General features: G+C 32.2%; 2 protein-coding genes across 4 annotated transcripts in view; one reads left to right on the forward strand and one right to left on the reverse strand.

The window, feature by feature from the left end:
- LOC111707584 (substance-P receptor) overlaps positions 1 to 15,172 on the reverse strand; it is a 29,347-nt gene that overhangs the window by 2,095 nt on the left and 12,080 nt on the right. Inside the window, exons 11-16 of one of the 3 annotated variants that reach the window (XM_023480711.1) lie at positions 8,794 to 8,854; positions 8,462 to 8,528; positions 7,172 to 7,297; positions 2,626 to 2,699; positions 2,027 to 2,114; positions 386 to 443 (exon numbers count right to left, since the gene is read on the reverse strand). In XM_023480711.1, the coding sequence (XP_023336479.1) occupies positions 423 to 443; positions 2,027 to 2,114; positions 2,626 to 2,699; positions 7,172 to 7,297; positions 8,462 to 8,528; positions 8,794 to 8,854 (437 nt within the window). In that variant the 3' untranslated portion in view covers positions 386 to 422. Of the gene's footprint in view, positions 1 to 385; positions 2,115 to 2,625; positions 2,700 to 7,171; positions 7,298 to 8,461; positions 8,529 to 8,793; positions 8,855 to 15,172 lie in introns of all 3 variants that reach the window. The other 2 variants (XM_023480710.1, XR_002766478.1) reach the window with 2 other exon arrangements.
- LOC111707586 (uncharacterized protein PF11_0207) lies at positions 11,139 to 14,378 on the forward strand. Its single transcript, XM_023480712.1, has 2 exons — positions 11,139 to 11,605; positions 12,601 to 14,378. Exon 2 carries the CDS (start codon positions 12,904 to 12,906, stop codon positions 13,825 to 13,827), a length of 924 nt encoding a protein of 307 aa, XP_023336480.1. The 5' UTR covers positions 11,139 to 11,605; positions 12,601 to 12,903; the 3' UTR covers positions 13,828 to 14,378.

Below are 15,172 nucleotides of genomic sequence, written 5' to 3' on the forward strand. Positions count from 1 at the left end.
TCTTTGCAGGAGGGTTACTTCAAATTAAAGTCCATTTAATTAGACAAAATTATAGTTTACAAACAAAGAAAGAAATATTTTTTCTGATTTAAATAATAACATAATTGTAAATTATACATCTTAATACAGTGATAACCAAAAAACTTCCGACTACGAAGACGAAATTTAGACTTAATTATAACTATAAATAGTGCAATGGACATGAGACACCACAATTGTGTGGTGTAAAAAGGCCCAAATAATTGATTTTATAAGTTACTAGAAAAACTGTTTGTTTTTTAACCACAGAAAATACCATTTATTTTTTGCATATATAGTGTCTTTTTACTCTACAGTTTTCTGGTTATCACTGTATTTTATTTGTTAAAAAATTTCTATTTTAAACCTGTTTTGTGCTCATTGTCTTCATACTTCGGGACAATCTATACTTTAGTTTCATCATTCTGAATTAAAATAATGATAATATAATGATAATTTAACCAGGTCCTCTCTAACCATTGTTGGTTGTTTTGAATGAGAGGCCCTTCTGCATTGAGACATATACATGTTCAATTTAAATAAAACAAAAACAATTTAAAACTAAAGGAAAAGGAGGATCAGGAAAAGGTATTGAAGAATAGAGAGGAAAAGAAGAAGAAAAGATCGTAGGGAGGGGGGAGGACAACCCAGCACACAAAGTTTATAATGTGTATGTTTTATTTTGTTTTGTTATAATAACAGGGGAAAGGGGATAGCAAGAAAAGCAATTTCGATTTATACAATGAAAATTACTATATTCTTCGAGAAAACTTTTTTAAAGACTTTTTGGTTAACTCCTGTTCTCTAGTTCATCCTATGCCTTGAAAGTCCGAACAACCCTGACAACTTCTTGTCGACATATTGGGCACTCTTTCATCTGTTTTCCACAGTTAGTACAGGTACACATGTGTCCACACTCCAATATTACACAGTCAATCGGGGCTTCCATACATATTTTACAAAATGAATTCTCCTCTAGATCTTCCTTCCTTCTAAAATCCTTGCTCCACAACCTCTCCATGACCTCCAACAGTTCATCCTTTTCTTTACAGGCCTTGCAACTCATGCTTCTCACATCCTCGCTCCACAACCTCTCCATGTCCTCCAACAGCTCATCCTTTTCTTTACAGCCCTTGCAGTTCATCGGTATTGACGTCTTATCTTCCATTGACCTCGGACTTATGTTATCCCTAGGCCAGTCCCCATCCTCACCCCTAACCTCAAGGATTAATGTCTGCCCTAGGTATAGACCACACTCCAGAAATGCTGATAATTCATCTATAAGTTTATAACATGAAATGTATTTGGCCCACATCCTGCACTCTGCTGTTTCTGGTACATTGAATACTCGCCTTATTTTCTTCATGACATAAACTAAACCATCTGCTTTGCTGAACTTGTGTTTGATTTTATTTTCCGGATCTGAGTTTAGAGCTAGACAGAACTCTGTTAGATAAACCTCTACCCAGCACAACCCACCGAACAAACCATACTTCCTAACTATTCTTGGTATGGGTTCCTGCCCCTCTACCAAGCCAAACTGTTCCTGCAACGGGAACCAAATATCAGGAGGAACCAGGTCATAATTTAAGCCCTTCCTCATGTTATCTTTTAATTCACATGGAGCTGATGGGTCCATGAGGTGACTATTATCTATAAGTCCAGGATGGGCCTCCTCGGTCTCTGGTCCGGCCCCAGCAGTACGAAGTCGCTCATTGAACCCAAGGTATTTCCGACATTGTTTAAACCATCGGCTGTCCACTAAATACCAAATATCTCCCTCAGTCAGGGGACGACCAAGGGTTTCTTGAAAAGTTTCTGGAGTAAAAAGATCAGTTAATTTTTTGTTCATCTTCAGTGTCACTAACTCCGACAAGAGTCATGCTCAGTACCAAGCGCAGCGGTGACTATAAGCCTATACGCTAACTGAAGCAGGTCGAGAAAAGATAAAGAAAGTTAAAGAAAGTGAGAGAGATAAAAAACAAAACAATAATGATAAAAGTGGTACCTGGATGAGGGTGTACATCTGATAAAAGTGGTACCTGGATGAGGGTGTACATCTAACAATGTTTTCGTAAACTTTATGATATTCTTGTCTGTAAAATTTAACAAAATGTATAAAAATATGAAAATCTGTCAAACCAAAAGTGAAAACTGATTCAATCTTTATAAGATTATTTTCTTCATTATTATCTTCTAGCATAAAATGCTTATCTCATTTTGTGTATTATATTTAAACGATGACTTGTTTTTTCTTAAAAGTTTTGAATTTTTAATCTAAAGAAAAATGCGATGAAACGTTTGGAAAAGATTAAAAAATTTTTCTCTTACATCCTAAACCTGTCTTATACAATTAAATATGAAATATTGAAGGTTTACATCATGTCAGGTTGTATCTGACTGACAAATTATAATTAAATTTTTAGGAAAGCGTGTTTAGATTAAGAAATTCGGTAAAACCACGGGAATTTTCTTAGATTGGTTGAAATATTTTTAATTGAGTGCAGGGCTGTTTTTTTGTAGAAAAAAGTTAATTTTATTTTAATGCAAAGCTGGATTCCCTGAACATGTGGTTAAAAAACCACTGACTTTTTTTGTTGTAAAATCCTGAATTTCGTTGAATAGAGAGCATAGATAATCGGGTTGTAACAGGAGTTACTCATCGCTAACCAGTGGGCAACCTAGAGTAAGTAAAAAATATTAAAGGGATTGTAAGCGTAATTTTAATTGACCCTTTATTTGAAGATTTAACTGATCAATGATGTCGTTGAAAATATTGGTTTATTACGTTTATAAGTGTTTAATTTGATAATAATAATATGTTGTCTTGCAATAAAAATGCTGAATTCACTTCTTTAAAGTAACCATAATTGAAAATAATTAAAGGAGTTGAGTCTTTGACACAAACTCTAATTTTATAATTCCTATACCTCTGCAACCCAATGTCGTAGACCTTAGATATTTCAAACTATGAATTTGTTGCATCAAATTATCTTAGTTTGAAAAATCAAAAGTCTACATCAGGTTCAAAAGATCTAGAAATTAGAATATTTGAGTTTGTGGCAAAGACTCAATTCCTTTGAAACATTTGATATCTAATTCAGACTTGATCAAACAAAGTTTTTAAAGTTGCCCTTGGGAATTGTATATTGTCATCTTTGAATGGTGAATCACTTTAAATTAAGCATACAATCCCTCTTTCAAATTCATGAATATATGACTCTAAACTTATTTCTTTTTCTGTACTCTCTTTACCAATCAAAAACTTTCGGACACAATTTTTTAATTTTAATCATCCATAAACCTTCTCTGGGAACAAAATTTGAGCCCAATCGGTTCAGCCGTTTTTACGTTTATTGGATACAAACGGACAGATAAACAGACAAACAGACAAGCAAAGTATATGTATATATTTAAATTAAATTGAACTGAAATGATCTAAGACTAAAGATGTTTACAGATCTATTTCATCTTTCGGACGGCTAGCTTCGCTGTCGTCAAATACGTTAATTTGATTGCTTCTAAACTAAGGTTCATTTCACTTTAGTTAAATTTAAAATCTTGCGCGTTTTCCAACACAGCCCAACTTAGGGTACAAATCTTCATTTTGAAATTGGAACCACACAAATTAGCTTTGCCAACTCTTCAAGTAAAAATGAATGTCAGGGAGAAAAAAGCAGGAAAGGTGGGACAAGAAAAGGAGAGGTAGCCCCCCCCCCCCATTGTAGAGAAAAAAAGAGTAGGGGGAAGGGGGCAGAACAAATTAAAAGTGAAACAGAAGAGCAGAGGCAGAAATGTTTAAAGGGAGTGACCGGCTATGTAAGGTAATAGAACTGAGTATGCAGTGTTGTCGAAAACTTCTTTAGGATTCATTTGAGACATATTTCACTTTTTAAAGATCTGTAAATCCTGAGTTTGAGCGCAAATTCGACGTTCAAAACTCCCGATTTGGGGGTGGATACGCTTTCAGAATTAGTTTTTTTTTAATTATTAACCCTATTCCTGCTGGGGGGGGGGTCAATTTGACCCCTCCCCTGTAGTTTTTTTTACATAACTCAAAAAGTATTGGTCTAAGGCTGTTGAAATTTTCTGACTTTTCTTACATACCCAAAGCCCTCCCTTTAGGCATAAAACCGGGCTTTAATACTAACTGCCTGAGTCCTCAGGCACACTGCCTGAATGACTGCTTTTGCCTGTATCAAACTAAATCTTTGTTTTGACCCACTTTCATTTGTCAGATTTTGAAAAAATTTAGCTTTTTGAAAAGCCTATGACATAAGGAAACGGATTGCACAAGTTTTGCGAAAAAAAAATTGCAAATTTTTTGCAAACGACCTGTCAAAGGAAATTTGCACATTTTTAGTTTTTCTTGATTAAAATTCAGGTTATTTAAAATTTTGCAAAATTTTTTGCATATTTGAAATGGTATGGTCAAGGGCTTTTCAAAAATGTATAATTTTTCATTTTTGGACAATTTTTTTTTGCAAACATTTTTAATCTATAACTGGATTTTGCAATAAAAAATTCAATTTTTGCAAATTTGCAAATTTTTTTGCAGATTCTAAAAGTAGAGCCCAAGAGCTTTCTAATGATGTATCATTTGTCATATTTGGACATAAAACATGGGATTTTAGAGGGGGGGGGGTCAAATTGACCCCCCCCAGCATATCCTGGTTTTCAAGGTAGGGTTAAATAACGACAACGAAAAATAAAGTAAAAATTATATAGTAATCTAATTAGATGGCTAGGAACATATTTCACAAAAGAAATTTGTCAATAAATCAATGCTAAAATCGATTATTTCGTTTTAATTATTATATTGAATTTCTAATTTTCTTTGAATTTATTCGCAGATTTCTTCAATTCTTTAAATGTCGTCTTTTCAATTATAATTATAGAAAATCTCCGAACATCTTTGTGAATAAAGAGAAACTAGAATAATGAGATAATAGAAACTAATAATTGAACAAGATTACTTATTTTCGATGATAAGATTAATTTTTATTTTCTCAAAATGATCCTAAACATGACGTCTGTAGTTTATTGTAGAATATTTTTACATTTTATGTCGTCGTTAATTAATAATTTTAATAAAACTAATTCAGAAAGCGTATCCACCCCCAAATCAGGAGTTTTGAACGTCAAATTTGCGCTCAAACTCAGGATTTACAGACTTTTAAAAAGTAAAATATGTCTACAAAACACTTTAAAGTCGTCTTTAATCTTTGAAATAATTTCCGGCATTCATTTGTCATCCTACTTTTTCATGTATGATTCTTAAAATAATTAACACAAAAGACAACCCAAATTTTGAAAATGCGTTTTGTGAATATTACTTTAAAAATTTTACTTCTAAAATTTGGTTTAATAATGAATGTTGCAAATTATTTCACTGAAAAAAAAACACGACAATCAAGTCCACTGTCAACTCTCTTGTTTTTATTAATATCTGTCGGAATAAAGAAATATCCACACATTGTGGTCAAACCTTACTTATCAATCCCCATTTAAAGTATTTATGAATTTTGTTCCTGGTCATCTGTTTAGTATAAAAAAATGTCGGGGAATAGCAATTTAGAAAATCTGAAAAAGAAATGTTAATCTAAAATCATGACTATAACATTTGCTGAATATTTATTGTTGAAATTTCGTTTAGAATAACAATTTTCAACAACGTTCATTTATAGTTGATAATAAATGACAAGCATTGAATTTGAGAGCATGATGACCTATATACGAAAGCATCGACCATTATAAAATTAAGCATCGGCCTATGTATGACTGGCTGCGGTTTTCAGCTGAAAAAATCATCGACCTATATGCGAAAGCATTTACCTCTATATGAAAGCATTTACCTCTATATGAAAGCATTTACCTCTATATGAAAGCATTTACCTCTATATGAAAGCATTGACCTCTATATGAAAGCATTTACCTCTATATGAAAGCATTGACCTCTATATGAAAGCATTTACCTCTTTATGAAGACATTGACCTCTATATGAAAGCATTTACCTCTATATGAAAGCATTGACCTCTATTTGAAAGCATCGACCTATATATTATAGCAATAACCTATATACGAAAGCAACGACCCATATACGAAAGCATCGACCCATATACGAAAGAATCGACCTATATACTGAATCACTGACCTCTAAATGAAAGCATCCACCTATGTATGAAAGCATCGACCTATGTATGAAAGAAACTACATATTTAAGAAAGCATCGACCTATTTACCAAAGTATCGACCTAAATACCAAAGTATCGACCTATATACCAAAGTATCGACCTATATACCAAAGTATCGACCTAAATACCAAAGTATCGACCTATATACCAAAGTATCGACCTTTATATTCAACATCGACCTATATACCAAAGTATCGACCTATTTACCAAAGTATCGACCTATATACCAAAGTATCGCCCTGTATACCAAAGTATCGACCTGTATACCAAAGTATCGACCTATATACCAAAGTATCGACCTATTTACCAAAGTATCGACATATTTACCAAAGTATCGACCTATTTACCAAAGTATCGACTTATTTACCAAAGTATCGACCTATTTATGCAACATCGACCTAAATACGAAAACAACAACCTAGATATATGAAAGCATCGAAAATACTAAAACAACATCCTAAATATATGAAAGCATCGAAAATAAAAAACAAAAACAAACATACGAAAGCATCGACATCTTTATCAACCCATATACAAAAGCATCAACCTGTGAATAAAAGCATCGACCTATAAACGAAAGCTTTGACCTTTATATGAAACCATCGACCTATATACAAAAGCATCGACCTAGGAAGAAAGCACCGACTTATATACAAAAGTATCGACCTATAAACAACAACGTATAAATGAAAGCATTGGCCTATATACGAAAGCATTCACCTATATAAAAAAGCATTCACCTATATAAAAAAGCATCAACCTATATTTTACATAATGAAACATAAGGTGGAGTAATCTGATAGGAAACCTTGAAACAGATTTAACTTAACTGATATTCATTAAATCTGAAAACGGATTTCGTTTTTTTTTATATGGTGTCTCACTAAACAAGACTATTTCTTGATAATTAAAGAAAATAATATAGTCTCTCTAAAATATATTGCGGCATTGTACTTACCAGGAATATAACGTTGATGTAAGTGTACTGCAGGAACCCAGGTACAAATGTGAATATATAGAAGAGAGTGTATGGGGTCCAGCAGACAACAAACAAAACAACAACAATAATCAACATCTTCTCGACCTAAACAACAACAATAATCAACATCTTCTCCATCTAAACAACAACAATAATCAATATTTTCTCTACCTAAAAAACAACAATAATCAATATCTTCTCTACCTAAACAACTACAAAAATCAACATCTTCTCTACCTAAGCAACAACAATAATCAACATCTTCTCTACCTACACAACAACAATAATCAACATCTTCTCTACCTAAACAACAACAATAATCAACATCTTCTCTACCTAAACAACAACAATAATCAACATCTTCTCTACTTAAACAACAACAATAATCAACATCTTCTCTACCTAAACAACAACAATAATCAACATCTTCTCTAGCTAAACAACAACAATAATCAACATCTTCTCTACCTAAACAACAACAATAATAAACATCTTCTCTACCTAAACAACAACAATAATCAACATCTTCTCTACCTAAACAACAACAATAATCAACATCTTCTCTACCTACAACAAATGAAAAGTTAAAGGGACTGGAGTCGTATTTTTATGTGACCCCCTTCTAAAGATGGTTATGCCCGATTTAGTCATTTTTTGGCTTTAAAAGCGTTTAATTCTAGTAATTTCTCTATTGATTCTGAAACAAAAAATGTGTGTCACTGTTGCAGAGAAACCACAAACGAAAATGAAAAGTTTTCAAAAACAAAAAACAGGGATATCTAATTCATACTTCATCGTATATATAATATAACAATGCTTTTTATATTAATATCAATGGAGGATCATTTGAAATAATAGTCACAGTCCCTTTACTGGACAAATAGGAAATGTCGTCTTTATTTTTCTAAATCATGTCCTCAACCTTTCTGCAGATTTAAGGAGAATTGAAAAATAATTGTTTGCTTTTTCTTCTTGAGAGAAAAATAAAACCACAGTCATAAATCTAAACTCGAATCCTCAGCTGAATCTGATTATATTTTGCGTTAATGAGTTCTAAGAATTTTTTTCATTGTTTTTATTTTCATTTCAAGTGTTGAAATCCCCTCCCAGGCTCGCTAGCACATCATTGGCATACAGGTCTAGGCTAGATAAAGCACTCTGTCTCGAGTGCATTCTGTGTTTAGTGAAGGATCACAAATTTTGCAAAGTTTACTTTAGTCCGGGGAGAAATCGGAGCAAAATTTTTTTTTTGAACATCATTATTTTTACCTTTCGTTTATTAACTTCTCTTTGAGCTGAAGTGTTTGTGGTGCCGGGGGCTTCAGAGTTTTTTAACCTTTAATTAATCATTAATTTGTCTTCAAAAAGTTTAAATAATTTACTCGAAAAATAGTTCTTAGGTTTTAATAAATTAAATTTTATCTGAATAATGCATTATTATCTACAGTGTTAGTTTTCAGAAATTATCATCGTAGATACTTTCTATTTGAACTTTTTATACATGTTTATTAATATTTGTCAAATATTTCTTGAGTTGTTTTTTTTGAACAAAAATCTTACTTTTAAATATTTTAAATAAAAGTTCTTAATTTTGTCCTTACCTGATGCAAATTCTTGTATATGAATATGTAATGATGAATAGAGGGATAAAATAGTTGAACACTGCAAAATGTCATTTTTTCAATTAATTGGCTTTTTAACTAGATTAAATTATGTTTACTTTCAAAGCGAAAAGACAAAAAAGTTTTAAAATTTCCAAACAAGAATGCCCCAAACACAAAACATATACAAAATAACAAAACAATTCACAGAGTTTATGTATAATCCAGCTGCCTACATAGGAAAAAGATGCAAATAATTTTCAAAATAATAGCATGATTTGAATACTGAAAGAATAAATTTTTATGGCATTCGATACTTTTACTGATATGAAAATGTTTCTAATTAAAACTTGGGTTTTTGGACATCTAATAACTATGATGTAAAAACTTAAAGGATTTCTTTAATTTATAAAAAGCGAAAATTTTACGATCTTTTGGATATAGAGAATTGAAATATCATGAAAGAACTGAACTGACAGATGTTTACGGATTATGTTTTGGATATAGAGAATTGAGATATCATGAAAGAACTAAACTAACAGATGTTTACGGATTATGTTTTGGATATAGAGAATTGAGATATCAGGAAAGAACTAAACTAACAGATGTTTACGGATTATGTTTTGGATACAGAGAATTGAGATATCATGAAAGAACTAAACTAACAGATGTTTACGGATTATTTTTTGGATATAGAGAATTGAGATATCAGGAAAGAACTAAACTAACAGATGTTTATGGATTAAGTTTGGATATAGAGAATTGAGATATCATGAAAGAACTAAACTAACAGATGTTTACGGATTATGTTTTGGATATAGAGAATTGAGATATCAGGAAAGAACTAAACTAACAGATGTTTACGGATTATGTTTTGGATATAGAGAATTGAGATATCATGAAAGAACTGATGTTTCCGTATTATGGGTCAACAAATGTTGAGTTACAAGGTTAACCACAAAGGATGAGACTGTAAAGACGACCTTATAATGATTCCAAGGTTAAATTAAGTCTTCTCTTTCAAATATAGTCGTTTATTAGCGCATTTATTAATTTGACAAAGAACGAAAGAATTTAACAGTTGTAGGAAACCATAGAGTAATAAACGAAGAGGTGAAGCTTAGCTTAGATGTACACAACCGACCTGTCAATAAATTAATTAATTAATAGACAGGTCGGTTGGTTGTGTACATCACAATATGTTTACGTATCTAACGCTGTACACTTGTATATAGTGTGTTCGTATTTCTAATGGGGGATTTTATGGAATTGACCAATTTTTAGATTTTCTTTCTTTATTTAAAGAGAATTCGAGGATGTTGACCGCAAACATTTGACAATTTTCAAATTTGTAGGTTTTCAATTTATTAGCTAAAAGTTCTGTCAAAAATATTAAGTTTCTATAGGGCATGAATTTAACTGAAAACATTCTTATTTCAAACATTTTTTATTGTTTCTTCTCTTCAACTCTTTATCATAAACATGACAGTGTATGCAGGGTACCCACAAAGATGAAACAACGATGACGACCTGGAGCTCCTAAACCTAAACAGGCGGGCTCCCACTCTAGTTTTTTTACTTTTCATAGATAGAAATTTAAAGGACTTGTTGGTAGTTTTTTATGCCTAAGGTAGGGTGCAGGGCGATAAAAAACCAGAGTATGTAAAAAAATCTTAAATAGCCTATAACATTTTTATGAGCAAAGCTACAGATCTGAAAACTTTAGTTTTGATAAGCCCTTAAAAATGGGCGTAGAAACGTGTGTCACACTTTGATATTTGTTTTAAACAAAAATTTTTTTTTACATTTTTTCGACCTAATCTATCTAAGTATCAATACTAATATTCAAATATTTACATTAAACCACTCCTTAGAAATACGATCGCTCTATACAGCGTTAGAAACATATCGTACATCTGAGCTAAGCTTCACCTCTTCGTTTTATTACTCTATGGTATATAGACAGGAATACAGAGAATTATTTAAATCATGTTCCCGACTAGGGTCCTTTAAAGTAAATCGTAAATAAATAAAATATTCATGACAAAACAAAAATGGGGGGAACATTGATATGTATGCTTTAAACCATGCGAAAAGGGTGAAAAAAAAACTGAAAACATTGCAAAATATTATGAAATTATAAAAATTACAAAGTAATTCTAAATTTTTTTTAAAAACATTCTGTTCTGTGCGGTAGAATAATATTCTGCTAGGAATATATTTCAAGAATATTTGAGAATATCTGTCATATATATTTTGTAATATATCTAAAATATACCTGGTTTATCAAATAAAATCAAAGAGTTTTCACAAAATATAGTATAATTGTCGTCGTAAATGGACAAATAAAAGTAGAAAAGTTGGTTAACGATAAATGCTTTGATTACTTAATGCATTCCCTAAAAAATAATTTTTAAAAATGCTGTTAAAAGAGCTATATAACTCATATAACAGATTTAACGATAAACGTATTTGGTCCATAGTACACTTTATTTTAAGAAATGCGGGAAAAATCGGGGAGAAATCCGGGAAAATCCGGGCAAATCCGAGAAAATGCTCACTTTTACTTTAACCTTTGAAGGAGAAGGTTCACTCTCAACTTGAAGAAAAGCCGAAAATGCCGAATATGTCTACCTCTGAGAGTATGCTGAAGTTGTTTCAACCACCACGAGAATGTCTGTTTAATGCTGCTATGACGGAAAAGAAGAATGAAGCATTGTTAACAGCCTTGCTATTTAAACCTACTCTTGGAGTTCAATGGCTGCCAGATGATGTAAAGTTCAGTAGAACTTCCTCTCCGCTACTAATTGAGGTAAATATTCATAGTTTTGGGTGAAATATTGATTTTATATTCTATTTTTATGACATTATTTTAAGTTCAATATCATTAAACAATGATATTTTAGAATAATGCAACTTCTTCTATTGGAAGACAACTAATCCTTCAATCTAGTGGTTGTAGATCAGTTGAACAATCCAAGATGGAGAGGTATTTTGTGTTCTATATTTGTTTTTCATTTTAAAACATATTTTAGAGCACAAATTTAATCTTTAATATCTGAAATATGCCTGAATGTTTTTCTAAATATGATTATTTTCAGCTTGTCTGCATTATTTTGCTCTTCACTTCTCAAAGTCTAGCAGCTTGTCCCCCATATCGTCGATGTCGTAGCTTTCTTTTTCAACTTGATGGACTAAACCAGCATCTGGGTTTATTCCCAGCACTGTTCTCTAGCTCCTGGTCAGCCTAGTCAAGATTTACTGTTTGTATTTTTTATAATTTTTAATTAAGTATTATATACATATGTATAAAATGTGACGAGGTACATTATATATACATATGTATATTTCTAAAACTTAATTATTCTTCAAATTCAACTCAGTTTTTCCCTCAATGTTTATTTTTTAAATTCAGAATAATATACATGAGTATAAAATGTGACGGGGTACATTAAATACAGATTGTATATTAACATTATTTAAATTTTAATTATTACTCGCTTAGTTCTTAGCTGATAACAATTTGCCAGCAACACTGAATACAAATGAGCGAGTATGATACCCAGCTTATTTATCATTTATTTTAATGCATATATGATAAATAAGTTTTGATACAAGTTTAGCATAATTTGAAATAAAAATAAAAATTAATGAAGCAATATGCCTCCTTGTGTCAATGTTAAATATAATTTTATAAGCATTAAAACAGTGCTTATAAAATTATATTTGATAGGGGACTGGTAGCTCCAGTTATCAGCTAAAAATCAGTGTAACACAATAACGGATATAACAAATATTTTTATTTAGGACATCCTTTCTACTACATCCTCAACAGTCAACTCCAGATCTTCAGAGTTCTACTCCAACCTCGACATTAAGAACTCCAAATGTTCAGAGTTCTACTCCAACCTCAACAGTCAACATAGAGTACTCTAGATCTCTAGAGCTTTACTCCAACCTCAACATAAAGAACTCCAGTCCTCCAAAGTTCTACTCCAATTCAACATAAAGAACTCCAGACCTCCAGAGTTCTGCTCCAACCTTAACAAAAAGAACTCTAGATCTCCAGAGTTTCACTCCAACCACAACATAAAGAACTCCAGATCTCCCATGTTCTACTCCAACCTCAACATACAGAACTCCAGATCTCCCATGTTCTACTCCAACCTCAACATACAGAACTCCAGATCTCCAGAGTTCTTCTCCAACCTGAACATACAGAACTCCAGACCTCCAGAGTTATACTCCAACCTCAACATACAGAACTCCAGATCTCTTGAGTTATACTCCAACCTCAACATACAGAACTCCAGATCTCTTGAGTTCTACTCCAACCTCAACATACAGAACTCCAGACCTCCTGAGTTCTACTCCAACCTCAACACACAGAACTCCAGATCTCCAGAGTTCTACTCCAACGTCAAAATACAGAACTCCAGATCTCTTGAGTTCTACTCCAACCTCAACATACAGAACTCCAGATCTCCAGAGTTCTACTCCAACCTCAACATACAGAACTCCAGACCTCCTGATTTCTACTCCAACCTCAACACACAGAACTCCAGATCTCTTGAGTTCTACTCCAACCTCAAAATACAGAACTCCAGATCTCTTGAGTTCTACTCCAACCTCAACACACAGAACTCCAGATCTCTTGAGTTCTACTCCAACCTCAACATACAGAACTCCAGATCTCTTGAGTTCAACTCCAACTTCAACATACAGAACTCCAGATCTCCAGAGTTCTACTCCAACCTCAACATACAGAACTCCAGATCTCCAGAGTTCTACTTCAACCTCAACACACAGAACTCCAGATCTCTTGAGTTCTACTCCAACCTCAAAATACAGAACTCCAGATCTCTTGAGTTCTACTCCAACCTCAACATACAGAACTCCAGATCTCTTGAGTTCTACTCCAACCTCAACATACAGAACTCCAGACCTCCAGAGTTCTACTCCAATGTCAAAATACAGAACTCCAGATCTCCAGAGTTCTGCTCCAACCTCTACATAAAGAACTCCAGATCTTAAGAGTTCTGCTCGAACCTCAACATTAAAAAATCCAGATCTTCAGAGTTCAACTCCAACGTCAAACTCCTCATCTCTTGAGTTCTACTCCATCCTCAACATACAGAACTCCATACCTCCAGAGTTCTACTCCAACCTCAACACACAGAACTCCAGATCTTCATGAGTTCTGCTCCAACCTCAACATACAGAACTCCATACCTCCAGAGTTCTACTCCAACCTCAACACACAGAACTCCAGATCTACATGAGTTCTGCTCCAACCTCTACAAAAAGAACTCTAGACCTTTAGAGTTCTACTCCAACATAAAGAAGACATTTTAGACTAGACTGGGATTATCTCTTCAGATAAAAGAGTAGTGTTTAAAACTATGCAAGAGTTCAAATTAAAAGAAAATTAGCTTGACTTTGCTGTGGTTTAGAATTGGATTTTATTTTGATAGATTCGCTTTACTTTACATTCCATACAATTTATTGTTTTATTTTATTGTTTTTTTTTCTATTTGAAAATATATCGATATCATAATTCATTCTATGTACAAATATTAGTTATGGTGCTCAAATGCTTAATTAATTAATATTAGTGCTTGATTACAAATTTTCACCTTTTTTAATAAGAGGTTTACTTTTCGGTTTAAATAACTTCAATGTTATACATTTTATCAAAACACTGGGATTTAAAGGATTTAACACAAACAATGTAAAATATGTAAATAAAACATTTTTTACTATACTAAGAAAATACATTTTATTAAATTTCAGTTTCCAAAGAAATAATTAATGAAGTGATTTTTAACTTTTAGTTTTTATTAAATAATCAAGTTTTGACTTAATTATGTATATAAAGATAGAGTATAAAATATGCGTACTAAACATTTTATGTTATATTATTGGTATGGTTAAATATTTTATACTAAACATCCAATCAGAATTCAGTGTCACGTCTGTTGTGTTTTAAGTCTAAAATGGAAAGATTAAATACTAAAAATCCCATGGAAGGTTTAAAGTTTAACATTTATATAAGTGCAAAACTATATTTTACCGTTGTATAGTGCATAAAAACTAAACTGTATAAAAGCTTGGATTATTTTCAAAATAAATGTTTTAATTATGCAAACTTAGATTGAAGCAACACATCCTCTAGACCAGGATCTGACTCTCATAATATCATTGTCAGCTTTCGGATACATTAAATAGTAGATAATTGAGTAAAATCTTGCTAAATAGTTGAAATATTCAATAGAAGAAAGTATTAATCGATTGGTAAAGTAACCAAGGGGCAAGGGGTTGTAACATTTGGATTATAGATGTTGAATGATTTTTATAACTGTGAACATGGCTCACTCTT

This window comes from Eurytemora carolleeae, unplaced genomic scaffold (assembly GCF_000591075.1).
Source record: "Eurytemora carolleeae unplaced genomic scaffold, Eaff_2.0 scaffold812, whole genome shotgun sequence".
Classification (NCBI taxonomy): Eukaryota; Metazoa; Arthropoda; class Copepoda; order Calanoida; family Temoridae; genus Eurytemora; species Eurytemora carolleeae.